This window comes from Protomyctophum bolini (assembly GCF_963924005.1).
Source record: "Protomyctophum bolini genome assembly, chromosome: 10".
Lineage (NCBI taxonomy): Eukaryota > Metazoa > Chordata > Actinopteri > Myctophiformes > Myctophidae > Protomyctophum > Protomyctophum bolini.
Window position 1 is genome coordinate 16,506,497 of NC_137871.1, and position 18,901 is coordinate 16,525,397.

An 18,901-nucleotide genomic window follows, 5' to 3' on the forward strand; every position below is an offset into this window, starting at 1 on the left:
CTATTCCCTCTCCTCCACCCAAGGCTGGAGGTTCTGCAGGGCGTAGAGGGAGGAGTTATGAGCGCACAGCGGGTCCGAGCCCGCGGATTCGCTCAGGGACTTTTGGAGGGCGGAGTGCTGCAGTTGAAGAATGAGACGATTGGCCTGTTGACGCTCCGCCTCTCTCTCCTCGGCAGTCTGTCTCCTGTGGGAGACACAATAATATTGAAGAAAAGTGTGAGGTTTGTTATTTTTTGTGTAGTTTGTTCGTTTGTTTTTATGGAGGGAAACAATTTTTTTTAGCAATGACAAGTCTATTCGTTAAACTGAGTATATGGAAAATGGCCTGTGGTTATATAACAGGCTATTAAGGAAATAAAGAGAGGTTGAGGTGTAGACAATAAATAAATTAGACACTACAGAGTACAGACACATTAAGTCTTTATAATTTTGTATTTTGCTTTTACGAACTTATAATTGACCAAGCACTAAATATAGGATATTTGGTAGCCTATTTAAAATGCGCCGCCGTGCATGTATCCTCATATGGCCTATACACAAGATTATCTCTCTCTTCAGCTATGGCAGTTCTGTGCTGCATGAGTGCATACGTGCTGCAAACGAATTTCCCCATACGTACCCATTGGTATTATATTTCAGTGTTAATATCCATTATCATTAGTATTATTATTATTAGTATTTCAGTATTATAAATTAATAATTTGAATTGTCATGAGGGTGGAGTCAATTTAGGAAATTACAGTCACCATAGAAGTGTGCTTTTGCACCTGAAAAGTGTGTGAAAAATGTGATCAGTGGCTTTTAAAGCTGTCGCTCTTTCAGTTCTTTACCTCCATTTGGTCCTGCGATTCTGGAACCACGTTTTGACCTGTGCATCTGTCATCTTCAAGCTCTTGGCCAAGGCCGCCCGCTCGGCACTGGCCAGATACTTCTGTCTGTGGAACCTCTTCTCCAGCTCACAGATCTGCACGCGCGAGAAGGACGTGCGGGGCTTTTTCCGTTTGGGTGGCGTTCGATTCTGGTACGGGTGACCTATCCGCCGGGTGACCGCAAATGGCACCAGAGCTGCTGCAGGGAAAAGAAGTGGTGAGTGAGACATATACCCATGCACCTCACAACATATATGATTCACTAAGCACTTGTAATGGTAATTCAATGGCATACATCACCGTTATTCGCCAATAAGCCATTTGTATGGAAAAGCAAGTGGTCTATATACAGTGTAGAATCACGTATTCTTTATAGCCTTTTGTGGCTAGAGCAGAAAGCCTTTTTATTTATTGTTTATTCATGCAACTATGCCGGCTAAGAGTTGTCAGGCATCATATATATATTGTGCCTATAGGGTATGAGTATATGAGTTTGTTTTTCCCATGCTGGCTACTGTGCACTGTCAGCAGGCGTTTGCCTTTTGAAGCTGCGTTTATGGTGGAAAAACTCAGATAGGCCTGTATACGTTTTACACTGATTTTATTTAACCTAATTTATAATTTACCGCCATAGACTATACCTCAATATAAAACATGGAATAATATTAGTCTAAAATACTATTATTGAAGTTGTAGCACGTTTATTTAATTCATTTTTAATCACAAATGGCTACACACAATCTGCCTGTAATTTTAATTGCGTATATAATTCCTTGTCATCCATAAATTAAATATGAGCTCAAAGTTATTGAGAAAGTATAGTTGATTGTCAAGATACAAAGTTGACCCCTCGATTGCAGAATTTATAGTTAATGATCTTCAAATGGACAGTGAGCTATATCCTATCTTTAGCTGAATAATTGTTCCGATATTATTTTTTACATGCACATAACATTTTAATGTCATTCAAAATTCGATATATACATTAAGGACCATTTAAATAATGTTTGGCCCTGTCTCATTCCCTATGACGTTTCAAATTCAAACTGTATAAGTTGCATGTGTTAAGCTCTTAAAAAGATAACGGTTGGCCTACCCGATAGTCTGTCCTTGGCGAACCTGTTCCCTATCCAGGGAAAGCACAGCCCTCCGAAGCTCGGCATAGCGCTCTGGACCGGGGCTTGAGGCCCCGTCATGGGTCTGTGTGCCGGGACTCGGATCACTCCTCGGCTACCGAGACTCCTATTCTCACCGTATGCACCTGAAGCCTCTGCGGGAGGCACTATGCCGGAGAGGGAGATGGACAGCGCAGTGTAAGAAGACGGCGCGCTGTCAGTGTAGTAACCGTCCCCGCTGTTTAGATCCGAGCCGGCGCTTTGTCTGCCAACGGTCCGTCCGTTATCTTGGTCCGTACCGGCCGCTAGGATCTGGTCGATGCCAAAGCTGATAGGTTCGTGGTGGACCGGTTTGGGTGGAGGGCTCGGTGCGCTGGGTGCTTGCTCCATATCCCCACCACTCACTCGCAACAAGGGATATACAGAAAGCTGTTTGAGAAGAAGGCTGCAAAATCTGGTCAGATTGCTCCAAAAGTGAACACTGAACGTGCAGTCTCCATTGCTTTCCACAACAGTCTGTTATTGTTATACTTGTAAGAATCCCGTTTCCTTGCCGTCTAAAAAGCCGCCATTCATTCAAAGGTCTCCTTCTCTATGTACCCGCTTTGGTGAAAGTTTGATGAGCGTTTGGAGAGATGTGACGCTCTGTTCTCCTCTCAGCGCGTCAAAGCCTCCGTCTCGCAGCCCCCCCGCCCAATGTCACTGTCCTCCTCCATCGCTCTCGACCGTTCATTGGCTGGCACATGAATGACTGATTGAATGTTAATGGAGGTATGTTTTGGCACAATAACTCAGATTTCCCATAACCACTTTTCAGCCTGCATGGAAATTACGCATCATTTCCGTCCTTGCATGTGCAGCTTGGATAGTCCGTTTTTATTTGACAGTGTACACACATACATTGTATAAGCATAGCCTATAGGGCATAGGCCTATAAGTCAAATTAGTTGAACATGTTCTGCCCAAATTGAAAGAATGATTTTGATAGTATATGGAATAAACATTTATACTTTATATCCTATATACGGTAGCTAAATTCATAGCTTAGTTATAAGGCCTATATATATACTTTATGCATTCCTGACCTGAAGGCTGTATCACTAGCTGTCTTATTGCTTATATATAGCCTATATATATTAATATAAAATATATATTAGTACTTAGTATAATTATTAGTATTATTTGTATACAGCAAAAGTATCAGTCGATGCCGTTCGTTCTTGAGGAAGAAAGGTGACAATTCTGTAATTGTTGCGTAATTACGCACACATCCATGCCAGAGCAGTACAGGCGTACATTACGGTTTAATGAGAAATACATAGATAAATAAATGTGAGAATAAATGTTAGGAGCTTAAACAACAATAAAGACTATATATAGTTCATTATAGGCCTTATAGCCGCCATGCACTGGCGTCAGCACCTATTGAACTTGGTTCTATGGCCTTATTTGTTCTTGTTCCACATTGGTACCACATTAAATGACCTGACAAGTGCAGGCCACGGGCTACTGCAGATAAAGTGTCCGGAGTCTGCAAGCTCCTAAACGGTCAGACTCAATGTAGCTACTGCCCAAAGTGGACTAATCGCATTTGCACTAACTTGTCTCAAGGCGATATATAACTGCATAACGGCCTTAAAACTTAAAAGTGCACGGCTTTTTATGCGGATAAATAATGACGTAGCTATAGCCTATACACGACTATTTTGAGACATAGGTTTGTTATTTATCCTGTGAATTATTTAAACAACAATAATAAAAAACAATATATTTTAGTATATTTTAGGATTAGTTTACAATTGACCCATGCAGAAATTAACAGATCTGATACCGGTGTGTGTGTATATATATATATATATATATATATATATATATATATATATATATATGCCTATATACTTCAGCAATATAGGCTTATGAAGCAATATGAGACGCGGGTCAGGGCCCGAGGTGTTTGTTTGGCAGAGCATGTGGACAGACTGAGTGCTGGCTATACTTCACCCCGCCATATGTGAGCACACCGGTGGCTTTTGATGGGGGAGAATTGGTCTGTTATAGCTGTCATCTTTGCAGACATTTTTTATGTTTCTGTCGCTGACATTTGGGTTGATCAAGGTGAAATCTATTAAAAACAAACGACGTCGAATGAATATGTCACTTTATATCAACTTAGAGTGCATTTCTTTATGGGATGACTAATTTTATAACTCGGCATAAACTCATATCCGTGTAGCTTTTGGTGTTGGGTAGCCTATAAGTTAATAGTATAACACTTCCATCTGCCCTCACTCAATTATGGCGTGAAGGCAGCCCCCCGAGCACAGACGTTGACCCGTTCCTTCAAGATAGTGTGGGTGTTATAGTAAACTGGTGTAATCCAATAATTATAAGACATTAAGTGATTATGAATGACACACTATAGCCTGTCCTGACATATACCGAGACATACCGGCCAACGGGTTGTGCGTGACCATGACCACAGCTGTATATGCAATGTATTGATATACAGTGTTCTGTCTGAATAATTGAGGACAGTGTCGGTCCTTTTCATTGTTTCATTATTGGAGTCCCAAAGATAAATAAATTGCCACCAAGAGTCCACTAAAACCATGCATATCCGTGACAATGATCCTGAAGGGTTCGTTGTATAGCCTATATAGGCCTATAGGCCAAACGGTTTTAATATCGGCACATTATGGCTGTTTTGGAAAGCTTGAGCACGAGCAATTAAGATGACGAGCATCAATCCTCGTTTTTTTTCACGGGCAATATTAAGCTGACACCCTTATTCAAAAGTCCAAAAGAAACGACAACAAAAGACTGAAAGAGTGCGATTTGTTTGAGAAATTACCACTTGATCTGCATAATCGGGGTCTGGGCTGGTGCGGTACCCGGGGGCTGCGTTTTTATTGCGCGCGTCTCCACCGTTATCAATTTCAGCAGCGCGGCTGACTTTTTAAAAGGGGATGAGGCCGCGGCTCCCTCTGAATAATGAATGACACGCTTTTATATTGTCGCTAAAGTGCCCGTGATGTTACAATATGAAAAGGCAGCGGTAAGTAATAGTGCATTTAAAGGGGATGTAGTGTATTATTATGATGTAAAAGAGAGGGAGAGAGAGGGGCAGAGAAAGGGAGATGAGTGGAGAGCATAGCCGAGAGAGATTGTTTTATTACAATAAGAGCGACGCGCTAGGAGATGAGTTTGCCTCGCAGCGAAATAGGCCAGTTAATGAAACTTTACCGAGGCTAACGATTTCCCCTCCCGCGCTCTAAAACCACCCTTATGAAATATTTAAACTATTTAATATAGGTAGTATTAAGCTGAAAGACATTGGCACCAGCCATCTGACAACATTTACAAGGCTGTATATTTTTAAGTTGTATAAATAAAGGTTTATGGGCTGCTTTCTTCGACTCAGATACGACAAAAGTCCTGCACTAAATCACACTCACACTGAGTGGAATGCACTGTTTTTGTTTTGCTCGTCGTGGCCTTGATTTAATTTGGACGTATCTTCATTCGCAGCTGCATTTCACGCAGACACGGTATTTAAGCTTATCCTATCAATATATGACTCTCTTGTCTCGAAGTGGAGAGCGATAGCCTAGGCCGGTCCCAGTGTGGGAGTATAGTGTTTCATATTGACATGCTCAGTGGGATTGTTGGAGGAGAAGAGAGGAATGGGATCTCCCATCAGAGACCCAGTCAGGACCATCATCTATATGTCCTGTCACTGACGCACGCTCACTCCCTGCCTGGGACCCCTGCTCTATAGAATGTAGCTGCACTGGAAAGAATTCTTTCACAGCAGAGGATACAATACGATAAATTGTAATTTAAATGTAAGCTTGCATGGGCAGCTTTATCAGCATATATACTGTAGGTTTCAATTCCAAAGGTTTCACTCTTCAAGATTATTATAATTATATGTGAATCTCCTACCCTGTTCAACAATGCATGTCAGTAAATATGGAAAGATATCAGCGGGATAGTGTCTACTTTTATCAGGATTCCATAATAGTCTTAACTTTTCTGCAATAGGCTATAGAATTAAGCTTTAAATTGAGTCATCCTTAACTTCTTGGGCGTATAGGAAGACAGAATGGCAACAGTGTTCCACTATATATATTTAGATTTTAGCCTCTATGTCTCCTTTTTTACAAGACCAAGCATTAATAGATTGCTTTAAATATTGAATATATTGTTTTGGACCGAAACTCTTTATACTAAGCTGTGGTTATTTAGACCTGGACTAGTAATTTGTATGAGCTTCATTTATGCAAATCCTATATGTTTCCAATCCTGAAAGGATTGAAGACATGCATGAGTAAAGGTAGTATTTTTTTTAAACTAAAGTATCAGTATACACATTTAACCACATAAAGATGCCATGGCAAATATTTGTTGCGAGGAACATTGCATTCTTCTGTAAGAGAGGAACAATAGGGTTTGACTCTGTATGTGCACAACGCGTGTTTATGTGAGCGTGTGTGTGCATTTTCTTTGCACGCGTCTGTGTGTGTGTGTGTGTGTGTGTGTGTGTGTGGACTACATGCTAGCCTGTCTGATGGTTGAATGCACGGCTGCATCTTCACGCTGGTTAAAGTCAGAGATAGGGAGGGCAGAGAGACGGAGAGGAAGAGAGTTGTGGGGGTAAGAAACCGCACAGACATGAATTAAAGGGATGGATGGAGAGCGGCGGGCAAAAAGGATGGATGGATGAGGTGGAGATGTGAGAGAAAGAGTTAAAGAATTAATGGGGATCATTTGGTGCTGATGATAATTGAACACATGGCTCTAGTTTGTATGAAGACATAGCATTCTCATTGCATTGTCTTGTCTCATTGCATTGATTGCGTGTGTGTGCGTGTGTGTGTGTGTGTGTGCGCACACGTGCGCGTGTGCTTGTGTGTGTGCGCACACACGCATGTGTGTTTGTGTGTGCACGTGCATGTATTGTGGCGTAACCTCCCTCTTATCAGTCTTCAGCAATAAGTACAAGTATCAATGCAGAGTCTAAAAACATGACTTGTTTTCAAGCCAATGTATTTCTCAACAGCTATCATGAGGGACAACATGACTGATGTAATTAATAAGCGAGTGTGTTTGCTTGTGCTTTAATGTGTACATGCACATGCGTGCACTTGCACATGCACGTGTGCTTAAAGAGCAGCTGAGTGCTCCTGAACGCCCCTGGACGTGGCGCTAATGTGTTAATTCATTACTGCTTGTAGTCAGTTGCATTGTGTCAGAGCTGCATTTCCTCTCCCCCCCCCCCCCCTCCTCTCCGCTTCATAAAAGCCGATTATCCTGCATGTCGCCGTCGTTCCGCTGATTCTCTCCTGCCTCTTGACCTCGTCACCCCTCCTGTTGCCTGCCCGCAGGGCACTGGAGCAGGGGGGAGAGGGGCTGATGGAGAGGGACCAGCTGCCACCAGCCATAGTGCTGTGGTGCCTGGCAGAGGGACCCAGCTCCAGACCCCTGCTTCGTGGGGCCTTCTGGCCCCTCAGGGTAGGGCGACGGGGCCCCCACCAGCTCTATGCCACCAGTCCCACCTGTCCCTGCCCTGGGCGGAGGAGCGTGACCGATGAGGGAGCTAGAGACACACACACACACACACACACACACACACACACACACACACACACACACACACACACACACACACAGACACACACACACACACACACACACACACACACACACACACACACACACACACACACACACACACACACACACACACACACACACACACACACACACACACACACACATAGACAGACAGACAATCAGACAGACAGACAGACAGACATAAAAACGAAAAACCTTTAACCATAACACTCAGAGTTAGATTAACTCTGGATTTGACTGTGTATGGACTATGGAACTCCTCAATATCTCTCTCTCACACACACACACGCACACACGCGCACACGCACACACATGCACTCACAGAGGCACTTTGCTGCGAGGCGTGAAGGAGCGAACGCTAAGTGAGGCCACTCTGGAGCTCTGCTCTCTATATTGATTTCCCATTATCAGACCAGAGTCCCTGTGGAGTCATTAGTGCTGGGATCAAACAGACACACGGAGGAGGAGACTAATACCAGTCACTTACACCAGCACGGGGAGATCACCTTCCCTCCCTGAGGGTAGGAAGACCATGAGAGGAGCAGAGGACGAGAGGAAACAGAGAGAGAGAGAGAAAAGTGTGTGTGGGGGTGTATCAGGCTAACAGATGGAGATGGCTATGATGAGACAGAGAGAGAGAGAGAGACAGAGAGAGGGGAAAAGAAAGGAGGAGGGGTTTCCGAGTGGAACGTTTATGGCCAAATTGTAGCTGGTCTTTGATCACTTTATTTGTATATTCCGTTTTGTCTCTCGTGGTCTATTGTGGCAGAAAACGTTTATTTCTTTTTCTTTCACGATCCCCTCTAGAAAGGACTTCCAGTCCTCATCTTCCTTCCCAAACCATCCTTAAAGTAAACTACTTTTTAATACTTGCACCTTGGATAATGTGCCTTGTGCCACTTTTCTTTAACAACCCTTGTTCAACTTGGTCAACTCATTTACAGAAATCACACCCGTGTGAAGTGAGGGGCGCTCAAGTCTAACTCATGTTGATAGGTGACGTAAAACAAATGGTGCAAACACAAACATTAAACGCCATTAACAATAAAGAGACAATATGCCGTAAATGATACATTATGACGTATATTTTCCCTTCATTGTCAATGCGTTTTCAAAACAAACAACTAAAGACAAACATTAACAAAAATAAATAAATTAGTAATGTAGTTCTTTCAGCCTCCATCCTCCAAGAGAGAGAGAGAGAGAGAGAGAGAGAGAGAGAGAGAGAGAGTGCGAGGTGGGGGGTAGTTAAGATATTCATTCTGCCCATAGTTCATAATTTCACTGATGTATTTATTCTCTGTGGATTTAAGAGGAACAATGAATTCTTCCCTTGAATCAACATCATCCATCATATTCACTTCTGCCTGCCAGCAAGCCTGGAAGTGGTGGTCAGACTCTATAGTCTAGAGAGATAGATGCAACACACGCAACACACACACCCACACGCACACGCACACGCACACGCACACGCACGCACGCACACACTCACATGGACATAACTCAGATGGGGGTGACCCTGGCCTAACTCCCCTGCTGACCCCCAATCTGTTCCCCAACCTCACACCACAGAGACCGGGGCTCACCAGGAAAGACACACACACACACACACACACACACACACACACACACACACACACACACACACACACACACACACACACACACACACACACACACACACACACACTGCATATTGGCATATTGGCATATCTCACAATCTGTGTGAAGGACTGACGGATATCCCCTCAGACAGCACCGTGTGTGGACAGGACAGGGCAGTGTTAAGTGTGTGTGTGTGTGTGTGTGTGTGTGTGTGTGTGTGTGTGTGTGTGTGTGTGAGTGAGCTTGTGCGTGTGCTTGCGCAAACGTGTGTGCACGTGCGTGTGTGTGGTGCCATACCCTCTGCCCCCTCCCACTGGTGTTAATTGATTCTTGGTGTGCTTTGCTGATTGGTGTGAGGACCCCTAGAGGGCAGGCATGGTCTCCACAGATGCCCCCCCATATCTGTATCACCTTTATTGTACTGTACATACACCTACCGTGCATACAAACTGAAACACACACACACACACACACACACACACACATACACACACACACACACACACACACACACACACACACACACACACCAACCATCATGTCTTTCAGGGGGTTTTCACACCCCAGTAAAGAGGAAGCTGGCTAGCTGACACGAGCAGATTGTGCATCACACGAGACGATACACATTAGAGAGAAAAAAAAAACTATCAGTGTCTTTTACCTAATTCACAAACAATATTAGGTGGGCGTAGGTGTGTGTGTGCGAGAGATGAATCTCTGCTTATTAATTTCCAGCCGTGGCCCCTGGGTGAGATGTTAATATAGGGCTGATTGTGACTAATTTCTTATTAATTGCCATCAGCGATTACACAGTGGCCGGTAATGTGGCTAATTTGTTGAAATGAATTTGGTTATCTGAGTCTTTTTAATTGCTGCAGGTGGGGAAGCATCCTCTGCTCATCAGTCGGCATGCTGCCATCCCGGCTTTTCAGCAGGAAACTTTGGAAGTTATGCCACTGCTGTGGCGTGTGTGTGTGTGTGTGTGTGTGTGTGTGTGTGTGTGTGTGTGTGTGTGTGTGTGTGTGTGTGTGTTATGGGCCTCTGTCTATTTTACTGCAGGACGATCTGTTGTATTTCACTTATCATGGATTGCTGTGTTCATATATCCATATATCTCTGCTCATATAGATGATGATAACAATAGGGGCAGCGGGATGCTTTAGTTGTTGTGTTTTGTTTGCAGGATGTTTATAGCCTCCGTTAGCACAGTCAAAACGACCACAGTGGAACCACAAGATACAAAATCCAAATCCCTCTATAAAAGAGGAGATGCCCTCTGGGCAGCCATAGCTCATAGTTGGCCTGATTTAGTGGCAGCCAGGAATCTGGGCTTGAATAAAGAGAGAGAGAGAGGGGGAAAGAGAGAGGGGGAAAGATAGCTCTCTGTGTGATAAATAGCCCCAGCTCTCTCTATTGCATTAGCCGTCCGGGCCGATAGATTGCACGCCCAATAGGCCCAGACACATGCGATTGGTTTCTCATATAAAAGTTGCATATTAAATTCCTTCACAGGACTCTGCCCCCCAAGCATGAAAGAGGGGAGGAAGAAACGGGAGTTAAAAAGCAAGAAAGTGGAGAAAGCGACGGAGAGGAGGAGAAAGAGGCATTTTATGAGAGGCTAAACGAAGGCAGAGTTAGGAAGAAGCCCAAGTAGAGAGGGGAAGGGATGGTGGCAAAACTAGGTTCACGGCACTAGAAAAGATGGATGGTGATGTTGTGTATTTAATAAGCCCGTGGATATTGGGCGTTGAGTGCGACTGTACGTCCATTTAATCAGTATTGCCTCCCGATGAAGATTTCTCTCTTATTTTGCACTTGCCACCCCCCTCTCTGTTCTCAGCCGTGCTCCACATGCTAACGACCTCTAATTGTTTCAAAGCTCATTAAGATGCTGATGTTTTAATAGTAATTAATCCGTCATTTGCCTACATGCAAATGCGGGCCACTGTGGTTTGTACATCTCGGTTTCAATACACTGATAATGCGGTGGTCTAGTCAAAAGAGACAATATCCTGCTAATTTAGCTCATCACCGTTAATTGGTTGTTAAGTGCCTTTAATTACCAAGCAGGCTCTGGGATTTGGGTCAGCAGAGAGACATGGGAATGATTGTGCCCATCTCATCTAATGGATGCTGTGTGAACTTTGTAAACTCCAATAAATGGCCAGAGGTGAAAGATAGGAGGCATATGGAGGCCTCGTCCATCGCGCCATTGTCTTATCTGCGTTGTTTACTCTTCCCTCTATCCTTGCTTCCTCTCTTTTCTTTCCTTCCTTTCCTCCGTTGTCCTCTCCCTTCTTCCATCTCTCTCACTAGTCACTCACTCACTCTATCTCTCTCTCTCTCTCTCTCGCACGCACACACGCACACACACACACACACACACACACACACACACACACACACACACACACACACACACACACACACACACACACACACACACACACACACACACACACACACACTCACTCTCTCTCCCTCTTTCTCCAGATATTATTAACTCATTAAGTTTTTTTCATTATTTTTAATAAAAGATGAGTTATGACTTTAGCCTCGATGTGGCAGCGTTCCCCCTGTCTCTCTTTTCTCCTCTAACCGTTTAGTCTCTCCCCTCTTCTTCAACCCCCCCATTCCCACCCCCCACCCTCTTGCCCTCCTCGGCTTCACTTCTTCTTGGCCATATTGTGCCTCCTTCCATCCACTTGACCCCCTGGACTGTGGTTTGTGACCCCAGCACCAGTGGTTAGAGCCTTCTGTCCGTCTTCTGCGCTTTCGCCACATCAATCCATCATCCTCTTTTCTCATAGTGCTGAGCAGTCTTTCCATGGCATTCATAAGATTTATGATTCATGATTCTCTCCATTTCTCTCCCTCTCGCCCTCTATGCGTGCGTGCGTGCGTGTGTGTGTGTGTGTGTGTGTGTGTGTGTGTGTGTGTGTGTGTGTGTGTGTGTGTGTGTGTGTGTGTGTGTGTGTGTGTGTGTGTGTGTGTGTGTACGCAAGACAGAGAGAGGGAGAGACCTGTCGATGACAGACTTGAATAATGACAATCTGTATGATTGATAGCTTATACAGAGCCAGTGGAGAGTCTGTGTACATGTGTGCGTATGAGTGCATGCGTGCCAGTGTTTGTGTGTTCTACTTTCTCCCACATTAATCTGATGTTAAAGAAGCAATGATGAATGGTTTTCATGTAGGTTTAGCTAGCAATGGTCACTCAGAGAGATAGAAAGAGAGAGAGAGAGAGAGAGAGAGTGGGAGAGAGAGAGGACTACCAAGGGACAAATTATATTTGTATGGCCATATGCCCCTGCGAAAAGGAATTAAATCACAGTGACTGTTCAGCTACAGTGTCTCTGAGATGCGAAATGTTTTGTTAACACTTACTGAACATTACTCTGTACTGTAGCACCAATATGATGCCTTGTGAGAAACACAACCCATGTAATTCCAACCAAGCTTGGAGGATTTGAAAAAAATGAAAAAATGGAAAAAACGATGGGTTATATATAGCCCATGTTTTTTGAAAATTTGAAAAAAAAAAAGTTAGCCTCATTTCTCATCATTTTGGACCGTGGACTATAGCCCATATCGTACGGCATACTATGGCACGCCGTTTTTCATCATTTTTGAGGATTTGAAAAAAATTTAAAAATGAAAAAAACGATGGGTTATAGCCCATGTTTTTTGAAATTTTGGAAAAAAAAGTTAGCCTCGTTTATCCTATCCTAGTATATTATATATACTTTCATATAGGCTACCTTGATTGCCAGAATCGCCAGCTGGTGTCTAAATGTGAGCCTGTGATGCATAACAAACATATTGCAGATGAGTATAATGCTATCAATGGCCAACAGCATTCTTTAGTATAAGTCAGTTTTGTCCTTAAATTTTCCTATGGGTGTCCTCCTGGCATATCCCATGCATTTTGAGGAATAAGCCACTGGAATGTGGAATCAGTTCATTTCTGTATTGTATGTATCGAAAATAGTGTAGACACTTCAAACTTGCTTGAGACAGGTAAATCTAACATGCTAAATAAATGTCATTGCATATTGCATTTGAATGATTTTTAAAGGGCAGATTGATTTGAAAATTTGTCCTGGGAGAAAATAATTTATGAATTAAATTCATAATGATGCCAAAGATTTTTGACTAACTAACTATCGATTCTGTCATTCATGAGTTCGGTAACATTTCAATGACTTTAGAGAAAGTGTAAGTGTAGCCTCTTGAGGAGATCGAGAGATAAAGTGATGTCATGAGTGACATGGGTGACAGCGATTATAGAATCTCTTTGGTTAGTGTGTTGCCAGAGGGGGAGGTTACCGACTTGATTAATGGTAATCCTGTTTTATTGCTTTTTTGTTTGTCTTTGTTGCAATGTGTATGTTGAAAATGTGTTACTATTGTCAGGTGTGTACAGGTCCCTGTAGGGAGACGGTGCAAGGGGCGTTGTCTCTGGTGTGTGTAGTGTATATGTGACCTGGAGAAGGTATGAGAATATTTTTATGTACTGTACATGAAAATAGGTTTTTACATTTCTGCTTGATTGTGTCTGCATGTGGTGAATTGATATATACATTTATTGTACAGCTGACTGGAGAGTGACTGCATTAGTGCATTATATACACCCTACATGCTAGAGAGTCACCTGGTAAAGTTGCTTGTTATATGCTTTTCATATTGCACTTTTACTTTACTTTATTTTGATAACGTGCACTTAAATGTGTTTTGTGTTGAGCTCATGGTGACCACTGTTCCTATTTCTTGGTAGTTTTTCTTGTTCAGGTCACAAATCAGCATGCAGGGCATATGTCAAGCTAAGGACTCTATAAATATATTGAACAATAGTGGCTCGCCTCTAAGGCCAACTTTTTAGAACCCAAAAGAAGTATAAGTCCTTAGCTTGACATGCCCTACATGCTGATTGCAGCCTCATCCTTTTAGATGCGGTGGGCGTGTCTAGCTTGATTTTCATCATTGCAACAGAGCTTGTTCATTGTAGACCTGCCCATATGCTGTTGTATATAATACACCTCTTGATGTTGTATACTCATACCTGACGAAGACCCACAGTGGTCGAAACAAATAAATAATGTTACAAATAAATAATTTTCCTGGGAGCTACAATTCAGTGTGCGGACCCAGAGTGCAGAGTTGGTTTGAACAATTACATTTTTGTCCAATCATTGTTGTTTCAGTACCTTGAAGACAAGTGTGTGGGGTACCATGCTAAGTGTGCCGGAGATGAACTGCTCACGGACAGTCAGACTCCTGCAAATAGAAATAGAATGCAAGATTTAATGGTAAGTGAAGCCACTGACAACAGGCAAGACATGGCAAGGGACAGTTGTGGCCCCAATTGGGCCCCCACCACCCTGTCAAATGCACATATAGACAATACAACTATTACATTTAGTTATGTCCATTTTAGACCTACTTCTCTTTAACTCAAATAGCTCTGATATGTTTTTGTGTATTCAAAACGTAAAGGTAAAATTATTAGTAATTCATTGTGTTGACCACTGCTGTATGGTATACCATAATTATTCTCTTCTATCTAGGGTATCTTTACTTTACTACCCTAGTCCCCAAAGGTTTAAACGATGAACTTCTATTAAATGTGATGTTTTTACAGTATTTTAGTGTTCATATCATAATATGCGTGTGATATCTTATTACCCATATACCTGTAATTTACTATAGGCCTGGCCCTAAAGCTCAAATACATTTATTGGATATTATGCCCTCCAGGGAAGTGTGATTTGGACTCTCATCAACACTCCAGGATCCCACCGCCGTTCCAGGATCCAGGACCCGCCTTACCCTGTGTCTGATTGGCTCCCGGGCAGGCATAGTTTTACTGAGGTTAAGGTTAGGTTTCTGGTTTAAGGACTTCAGTGTTTTGTACCATACTATATGTATAAGCAGTGTTGGGGAGTATTAAGCTACATGTAGCTGAGCTACGTAGCTTAGCTACATTTTGCTGTAGCTTGTGGTATTTTAGCTACATTCATATTTGTGTACCTCGTCAAGTAGCTCAGCTACTTTTTGGGTCATTTTTTGTAGCTTAGCTACTCAAGTTACAAGCTACAATTTTGGGTCTCCCAGAGGGGAGGAGGGGTCTCTTAGAGGGGAGCAGGGGTCTCCCAGAGGGGAGGAGGGGTCTCCCAGAGGGGAGCAGGGTGGGGGGGGTCTCCCAGAGGAGAGCAGGGTGAGGAGGGGTCTCCCAAAGGGGAGCAGGGTGTGAGGGGTCTCCCAGAGGGGAGCAGGGTGGGAGGGGTCTCCCAGAGGGGAGCAGGGTGAGGAGGGGTCTCCCAGAGGGGAGCAGGGTGGGAGGAGGGGTCTCCCAGAGGGGATCAGGGTGGGAGAAGGGGTCTCCCAGAGGGGAGCAGGGTGGGAGGAGGGGTCTCCCAGAGGGGAGCAGGGTGAGGAGGGGTCTCCCAGAGGGGAGCAGGGTGGGAGGAGGGGTCTCCCAGAGGGGAGCAGGGTGGGAGAAGGGGTCTCCCAGAGGGGAGCAGGGGTCTCCCAGAGGGGAGGAGGGGTCTCCCGCATGTACATTCTCAATTTAACGCTGAAAAATAAAAAGTAGCTGAGCTACTTTTCCTATGTAGCTGTAGCTTTACAAGCTACATTTCTCCAGGGGTAGCTATGTAGCTTGATCAAGCTACTGCCATGGTGAGCTACTTGTAGCTTTACAAGCTACGCTTTCAAAGTAACTTCCCCAACACTGTGTATAAGTACAGAACAAAGAATGTTTGCTTTTGCCATCTTTGTTGAAGAAGAGTCTGGGCAATTAAGATTTAGTTTCACTAGAAGCACTAAAAGTTTCTCAATCTTATATTTAGATTTAGTCTGGCTTAATCTATAGTCACCTCTAGGTGGGATCCTGGTGGGAAATCACGTACCAGGGACACAGCTTTCTTGAATCTGAATCTGAATTTTTAATACCCAAGTTCTCTACTGATTGAAAAAATATATAAAAAAAATAAAAATATTCATGCAGCTGCATTTATTCTGTTGTGTATATGAATGTTCCTTTTATCATGGAAAAATTATACCACCTGTACTCACCTGTGGGCCGTCCCTCTCCATGGTAAGGGATTGGTGTGTGTTATGGTATCTGATTAGTGATTGACCCTCGCCTATAGATTTGTATATATACTGACTGTCTGTCAGTTGCCTCTTTATGCCTGATGAAGGTCTGACCAACTGAAACGTTTACCATAATTATTCCCTGAGCGACATGCACATGCACGTATAGGGCAGGCTATATGCTTGGGCGTGATCAATGTATGACATTGTATACTTTTTTTCAAATCTTTCTGCACGGCATACTACGGTAGAACACACCACTGGTGTTGACTATTTTGTCTTGAGATTGAGATGGTATAAGATTTCTCACATCACGCTTTTATTGAGATAATCTAAAGGCTAAACACAGAGTTGCCATGTTTCCTGCTTTTAGTTTTTCTTTTCGTAGTTTTTTTGTAAAGTTGCTTTTAAATATTGTTGTGTTTTTTTGGGTGCTTATTTAGGCTTGTTTCCTAATGTTGTTTTTTGTCAGATATATGGCCACGGAACCCCCATCTGGGACCCCCATGAAAGATTTGTGTTGTTAAAATGTTTACAAAATACCGGTAGGTTTTTTCAATTATTGGACAGTATTAGGATGTTGATATTCATTTTGTATTCATCCTTAGGGCCCCAAATCACACATTAGAAAGCATGAGTGTCTAGTGTCTACACAAAGTGTTCTTTGACTGGGGAAACCGCCTGTCATAATTTCACCCCTCGATCTAAAGATTGAACGGTATTAGGATGTTGATATTAATTTTGTATTCATCCGTAGGGCCCCAAAACACACCAATCAATATATATAGCATTTAAGCTGCCCTGAGAGCAGAATTAAAAAGCTGCCCTCTCAAAGCAGCAAATTAACATGGTTGTATCATGTACAACATTCCTGAGAGTACTGCTGACAGACAACGTGGCCCCGAGCAGCAACACCACTGCCAACAGCCCCCATCACAAAGAAGGCCCAACAACGTCTCTGCTGAAGGGAGTTGACCGTCCCGCATGATTCCAGCCCTGACCATGTTTTACAGAGCATCGAGAGCCTTCTCACCTATACTGTTTCACCTCCTGGTATGGTAACAGCACAGATGAGAGAAAACAACCGAACGGGATCGTGAACAGCCAGAAAGATCATTGGTCCCTAGCTGCCATCCCTGGCAGACACACCAACAACGATGCATGAGGAGAGTGACTAACATCATCAAGGACACCACCCACCCCTCTCAAAGCCTGATCACTCTTCTAGGGAAATGATACAGGAGCATCAGTGCCAGGGCGGAACGGTTTCTTTACATAGGCAATCAGACTTTTGAACTCCAATCTCCCTATACTAGATATTATGAACCCATATGAACTTGGGAGGTATACATTCCTATGCATTAGATGAGATGAAACTCTATAGATGAATTTCATTCAGTACTGCATTTAATCTTGTTTTGCTTGTTTTTTTTTATACATGAAATCTTCTAGTTTTTAGGATTTATTTATTTAGCTTGAGTATTTTCTGCGCTATTTATTTTATAGTTTTATGAATTTCTGCAGTCTTTAACTAGGAGAAACACAAGTTTGTTTCTTTCCGAAACTTTGCTAGTTGCAAATGGAAAACAAATTCATCTTAATCTTATATTTTCAATGAGCTTGTAGATCTGCTATTTGCAAATAGCTGATGTAAAGTGGTAAAACTTTGCCTAGTCGTGTGCTTTGGGGATATGTGACTTACATTCTTTAGAATTCCTAAATTCTGAGGGCAGTATTCCATGTTTTGGTCTCCGCCTTCCGGACCCTCCAATCAGTGATGATAGCAGAACCAGAAGGCATAAGTGAGTCTAACCTGCTACCTTACAGTTACACAATACAAATTACAATGCAACCATTATGTTCCAAATAAAATAAACTGTGCGTGGTAGCCTGGTGGTGGTAGTCGAAAGGACTATTTCCTCCAGCGGAGGGACTCTGCCTCTTCCTGGTAACCACCTGAGGCGGCGCAATACACACACGTGACACGTAGTCACGTACTAATAACATTGGCTCTGGTAGCCTACTAAATCTGAGGACCCCCATGAGAACTAGTCTCGCGCCACTTTTAAAAACATAACTGTTTGAAAAGAATGCAACCTTGAGACCAGCAAGGAAAGGACCAGTGGTTTCTGCGCCAAGAGGTGAGTTTATTTTGTATAGTAAAGTAGTACTAGTTAGTAGTTACGGTAACCTTCTTTGGCCCACAGACAGCCATCTAGTCTGGGGGGTTGGGCCAGGTGGCGAGTCACGTAGCCTAATTTGTAATTTGCGCAGCAAAGTCTAGCGGCTACCGCAGTCTAGGTCAAAAATGTAAATGCACAGTATCATATCAGCCATATTTGTCTTGATAAAGTTTTTATTACAATAATTATGATGCGGGCCTGCCTTAAGTTCGTTCAAAACTCGGATATCCTACGTTGGACTGGAGAGAAGCGCTCTCTCTCTCTCTCTGTGTGTTTGTGTGTGTGTGTGTGTGTGTGTGTGTGTGTACGCGTGTGCGCGCACGCTCGCGTGTGTTGGATGTGAGTGACCTTGCCCAATAACACTGACACCAAGGGTAATAATTATGCTTGGT

At 43.2% G+C, this 18,901-nt stretch overlaps 1 protein-coding gene across 1 annotated transcript; it reads right to left on the reverse strand.

Annotated features, from left to right (window-relative positions):
* tlx3a (T cell leukemia homeobox 3a) lies at positions 1–2,374 on the reverse strand (the record flags this gene model as incomplete). The annotated part of the gene is made up of 3 exons (XM_080774114.1): positions 1–184; positions 831–1,068; positions 1,966–2,374. The coding sequence occupies 3 exons, from the start codon at positions 2,372–2,374 to the stop codon at positions 1–3; spliced, it is 831 nt and encodes a 276-aa protein (XP_080630240.1).
* Between the last annotated feature and the right edge of the window lie 16,527 nt (positions 2,375–18,901).